Source organism: Zootoca vivipara, chromosome 13, assembly GCF_965207765.1.
Source record: "Zootoca vivipara chromosome 13, rZooViv2.hap1.1, whole genome shotgun sequence".
Classification (NCBI taxonomy): Eukaryota; Metazoa; Chordata; class Lepidosauria; order Squamata; family Lacertidae; genus Zootoca; species Zootoca vivipara.
Window position 1 is genome coordinate 39968154 of NC_142596.1, and position 5901 is coordinate 39974054.

General features: G+C 51.8%; 1 protein-coding gene across 1 annotated transcript; it reads right to left on the reverse strand.

Annotated features, from left to right (window-relative positions):
• Positions 1-702: 702 nt before the first annotated feature.
• On the reverse strand, positions 703-5509 carry ITPRIPL2 (ITPRIP like 2). The gene has a single exon (XM_088656860.1). It carries the CDS (start codon positions 2999-3001, stop codon positions 1481-1483), a length of 1521 nt encoding a protein of 506 aa, XP_088512986.1. The 5' UTR covers positions 3002-5509; the 3' UTR covers positions 703-1480.
• Positions 5510-5901: the final 392 nt, after the last annotated feature.

Here is a 5901-nt window from a genome sequence, read left to right on the forward strand (position 1 = left end):
TTAACAGAGCCCAGAATTCTTTGAGGACAAGTGCTTTCAAGATATAGTGCACACACAGCCAGATTCTTCCACAGTAATGCCTTAGAGAAGGGATAAACCACCTGTGGTTTTCTAGCTGTTCCTGGAGTCCAGGAACATGCCCATGCTCCCTGACCAATGGGCATGCTGGCTGAGGCTGATGGGAGTTGTAGTTCAGTGATCTCAGGGGGCACGGGTTCCCCATACCTGTCTGAAAGGGAAGCTCCCCAAAGGAGCTGCTGCAAGATACTTCCATACACGGGTTCCCTCTTCAAGCACAACATATATCCCAACTTGCTGGTACCAATGTCCAAAAGCTGAACCCACCTCACCACAACAGCTTGTAATAAGAAATGTTGGGTGAAGAAGGATTACAAGTGGTTATTAGGGTGAAATTCTGCACCTTTATACATCCTTCCAGAGGAAATAGACCAGACTCAATTCCCAAAAAAATCAGAGTTACGGCAAACTTCAGTCATATTATGAGCACAACTCATTTCAATTCCCTGAGCAAAACTCGGTTGGAGACAAACCTGTGTTTACTCTCAGGATGCAACCGGCACAGTATTTCCCTAAAATTGCCCCACTACTTGATTAGCGATATCAGAACTATTTTATTTAATTTGAAGCCCATAAAATAACCCAGCGGTAGTGCCGACCTGTGTATTTAAGGGCAACTTTCACACTCATTTTTTATGTCGTTTTTTAAAACAGCACCCACATTCTATGTTGTCATTGTGGACCGTTTGCTCCCAAATGCACTGGCATGCATTAAGATATCAGAGGTACCGTAATCGCTTTCAGGAGACCATGTGCTCTGCATCTGGTAAGTGGTGCATTCGAAAGACAGGAAAAACCATGTGAAAAACATATGAGTAGGACAGACCCATTGTGATGGCTTAACCACATTCCAAATGAAATTACCTCTGGGCCAAACTACACATTACATCAAATGCATAATTACAGTAAACATGTGTTTTATATATTTAAAAATAGCAACTGTCTGGAGAGGATCAGGATTGTAAGGGGGAGGGACTTCATAAATTCTGACAAAACTCTCCTCCCCAAAAGTTGTTATTGACTATGGAACAGAGGCTACTGTTGATGTTAATAGTACTAAGAAGACACAGAAAACGTCTTCTCTGAAGCTTCAGAAGGCACAACTAGACCCTAAAGGATGGAAATGGCAGATTTCAGCTAAGCTGCGCACTAATTGTAAGAGCTGCTGGGCCATTAGGGAGATACTGGATATCTTCTTTGCTGGTGTTTAAGCAGAAGGCTGGTGGTGATTTCTCTGTAGATACTTAATCTCACACTTCAAATCGTGCTTTGAGCAGGGGTTGGACTAGAGGACCTCTACAACCCCTTCCAACTCTGCAATTAATATTATGGCCACAGATTAAGCAAAGGCACGCACAGCCCGAATGGTGCTCCCTTAAACTGAGAGTCCTCTGCTCCAACCTCAGGCAGGATGTTTTCTCCTGTATCTGTGGCCACTGTACATCCTGATCATCTTGGGTGCCTGCTTCCAAGTGTTCAAGAGCTGGCCGGCCACCTTGTCCAAGGTAGGGCCATCAAAGTCGGCCAGCAGGTTGACTGGAGCAGCTTCCTTGAGGATTTTGGGCAGGCTCAGGGCTTCAGGGAGGTTGGGGTTCCCCAAGAAGAGGTGCAACAGCTCACGCCTCTGCAGGCTTTCCACGAGGAACAGGAAGAGGTTCTCCAGCCTCTCCACCAGGAACTGGTCCTCCCAAGCTTGCAAGGGACCCCGCAGGAGGAGCCACAAAAGCGCCGTCTTGAGGACATAGGAGGAAAGGATCCGGTTCCACTGAGCGCCCAGCGGCTGCTCCAAAGAGCGTCCCCCCAGGTCCCTGAGCCCCTTGAGGATCTGCAGGCACTTGAGGTGGCAGGAGTCAGCAGGAGCTTGCTCCTTGAAGAAGCCCAGCAGCTTCTGCTCCGGTTTGGAGACGTTGAGCGTCCAGAAGGCTCCCAGCTTCCCGGGAGCCGGCGGCTGGGCCGACGGCAAAGGGGTGAGGTAGAGCGCCTCGCCGAACGGGATGGCCGGCGTGAGGCGCACGGCCATGGAAAGGTGGCAACAGACGTAGTCGGAGCGAGGCGCGATATGCAACGTGAGCGGGCGCCCGGGCCCGACGGCCAAGCTGACCCGGCAGCGCTCCTGGAGGCGGGAGCGCACGGCCCCCAGGCACCGCTGCACGTGGCCCTGGAACCAGCGCAGCACCAGCGCCGACGACAGGTGGCTCCCGCCGCCCTGAGCCGACGGCAGCTCCACGCACAGCGCCTCGCTTAGCGCCCCCGCCACGCGCGGAGAGGGGCCGTTACTTCGGCCGCTGCCCGCCTCGTCGTGTGCGCAACCGGCAACCACTTGGAGGGCGCACACGAAGGCTCCGAGCAGGCCCGCCTCGGTCCCCCGACGGGGCTGTACCCGCAGCTCCAGGCGGGGCGGCAACCGCAGAGGCACCAGCACGTCGAAGCAATCTGGGCTGCGCACTTTGTGCTGCTCGTAGGCGCTGCCCACTTGCACGAAGTCCCCGCGCGACGCCAGCCGGTCCGGAGCCTTGCCGGCGCGCACCAGCTCACCCACCACGAGGCTGACGTGCGCCTTGCTGTGGCCCAGCACGTGGGGCGAGAGCCTCAACTGCTGCTCGTAAAACTCCTCCAGCAAGTCGCGCCGCCGCTGCTGCCGCCGCCGTCGAAGTTCACTCCAGGCACCCTCGGGGCTCTCCGCGAGGCCGGCGGGTCTCTGGGCGCGGCCGGGCAGCCGGTCGCGATAGCGCAGCGCCAAACAGGCCAGGAGGAGCAAGAGGAGCAGCGATGCTTTCAGCAGCGGGGCGCCCAAGCCGGAGTCCCCGAGGGCCGCGCCGGCGCCGGCTTGGCTGCTCAGCGCTTGCAAGAGGTACAGGATCGCGGTGAATCCGCACGTCACCAGCGGCCAGAAGACGCGCAAGTTGAGTCTGTAAGCGGTCATGGCGCCTCGTTGCGCGCCGGGAAAGCTCAGTCGGGAAGCCTCTGAGCGCGCACAGTGGGCATGACATTCAAGCGGTTCTGGTAGTCAAGGGAGCGTCAAGGTTCTCTGTTTTTAAGTGAAATCTATTCAGCCCATTGTAGCGGATCAGGAGCAGGTCATTCGTTACCCAACGATCCTTTCCCGTCCACCGGGACGCGCGATGCAGGGCCCCGGGCGCAGCAGCCGATACCCCCGCCTCCTTCCTCCCGGCAACAGCCGACAACACTCTGTTCTTGGGCGGCCTCTACCTCCTCCCCGCTCTCCCGGCGCGGTAGATCTCCGATCTGCTGGTACGCTGGGATCCAGCCGCCTCTGAAACGGGCTGAGGAATAATTTGGAAGCTGAGCTTCCCCGTTCCTGGAATCAGATCTCGGCTTCCCCGCGTTTCCCTCTCGCTCTCGTCCTCTCCAAACTCCCTTGGCTGAAACTTTCTGCCTGGAGGACGGCTTTCCTTTGCGGTTTCCTGTCTCGTTGCCGCCGCCCCCTCTCCAGTTTTTACTGTCCCGGGACTACGCGGGGGGAGCGCGCGCAAAAGTGGCCTCCTCCAACGCCTCTTCCCCTCTCCAGCCCTTCCCGCAGACCGTTACTTAAGGGGGAGGAGTGGGGCTTTTGAAACTTCCTCTTCCGAGTGGGAAAGAGGAACTTTTTCGCGTCACTTATTCTATGAGCTCAGGGAGGAAATAACAAAGACTGGGATGTGAAATCAGAGCTGAACGTCCAAGGGGGGTGGGAACCTCTGGCTCTCCAGATGTTGCTGAACTACAGCTCCCATCAGCCCTGGCCTTTGGGCATATTTGCCAGGGGTGATGGGAGCCGGAGTCTAATCACATCTGGAAAGGCTCAGGTTTACACATTCTTGTTTTAGACTCTGGACTTAACAACTGGTAGCTTCCATCTTCCAATGGTAATTAGTATTACTGTACTCCAAAATGTGGTAAGTATGTGGGGTGTTGTTGTTTTAAGGGGTGCATGCTGCTAATTGTACTGAATGGGGGCTGGGACTTATGCACCAAGTCCACCCATGAGTCCATTGGTTGAATGCTTTTTGCTCTCCTGATGGCTCAGGGGCTTCATCCATTCAGAAGAGATAAGAGAATAAGTTCCTAAGATTGACAGCTATTTAAAAGAAGGAAGGAAGGAAAATTATTTACTTAAAATAACATTGCTTTAAATCTGCAGGTAGTTAATTACATTTTAACAATAACCTTTTATATAGCTTTATCTGCATTTTAATTTTTGCAAACCACCTTGAGTCCTGTTTCTGGAGGAAAGGCGGGATAAAAATAAAATAAAATAGTCTTATAAAGGTTGTGTGCCATCCCCAATTTCTGCTGACTGGTAGCAGAATTCCAGGGGGTTCCAGGCACTCAGCCAGGTTTGTTTTTCCATTGAGAAATCAAGGCACAGCAGAGAAATATGGTTTATGTGCAGGTTACAGGTAGGTCTGATGTAGTCAAAACAAAATAAAAGAATTCCTTCCAGCAGCACCTTAAAGACCAACTAAGTTTTTTATTTTGGTATGAGCTTTCGTGTGCATGCACACTTCTTCAGATACACTTCTTTGGTTTATGTGCACATATTTATACTTAAAGTCTTCAATGGAGGGAGTTCGGAGCATTACATCTCAAGAGGGGCTTATTCCTCGGCCCAGTATACCTGAAGGAGTGTCTCCACCCCCATTGTTCAGCCCGGACACTGAGATCCAGCACTGAAGGCCTTCTGGCGGTTCCCTCACTGCGAGAAGCAAAGCTACAGGGAACCAGGCAGAGGGCCTTCTCAGTAGTGGCGCCCATCCTGTGGAATGTCCTCCCATCAGAGGTCAAGGAGATAAACTACCTGACATTTAGAAAACATCTGAAGGCAGCCCTGTTTAGGGAAGATTTTAATCTGTGACATTTTATTGTATTTTAATCTTTGCTGGAAGCCGCCCAGAGTGGCTGGGGAGAACCGGCTGGATGGGTGGGGTACAAATAAATTATTATTATTCCTCCAGCAGGGCAGCACTGGATTGCCATCTCTGAGCACCTGTGTGGAGTTATTCCTACTTCCTCCTCCTCCTCCTTGTTCCCAGAAGGTGCAAAAAAAACAAAAAAACCTACCTCTGTGCAAAAGGACAACTTTTTTCCTGAGTGACACCACACACACCCCTTGCCCTGGCAATCTCCCTCTTGGGAGGGAGACAATGGGGACTTTTGTCTTGTCGATTGATTTTGCAATGGGTGTTAATGGCAGGGCTATTATCCCCCTCTGCCCCTCTGTTTGGAAGGAAAAGAAGTTCAGCATGTCATCTCACCTCAATTATCAAAGCTCTGGTTCAGAGAGGGGGAAACTTGGCACCCAAATACCGTATCTGGGGGAAGCCCTGTTCCACACTGACCTGTAACACTAGTGTGCATCAGTCGGGGTTTTTAAGGCAGATTTTCGACTGCCAAATTCATCATCGGACACCCACCAGTAAAAAAAACTTTAAAAGCCAAACGTAAAACAAAGTGGTTTTTTTGTTTCTATGTTACACGATCATCCTGTATCAATGGTCCTTACTCCATAGGAATCAGTAGTTTCTATCTATTACACAGTGATTATTCATTTATGAATCTGCCTTAGTTCAGTAATCAGCAAGCACAAAGTAAAGGTAAAGGACCATTAGGTCCAGACAGTCCCAGCTCCTGCCCACCTAGCAGTTCGAAAGCACGTAAAAGTGCAAGTAGATAAATAGGTACAGCTCTGGCGGGAAGGTAAGCAAGCACAAAAAGGGGGAGCAATTTAGGGATATTTACAAGGACGGGACAAAGCATTACCTGCCCAAAGTGGAGGAAAAGGAGGTTCCGCCCAAGGTGAAGGCAGTAACTTTTAAGCAAAGC

What these genes read in the sequence shown, in the direction of transcription:
- ITPRIPL2 (XM_088656860.1), bottom strand. Translation starts at nt 3,001, where the DNA reads ATGACCGCTTACAGACTCAACTTGCGCGTCTTCTGGCCGCTGGTGACG.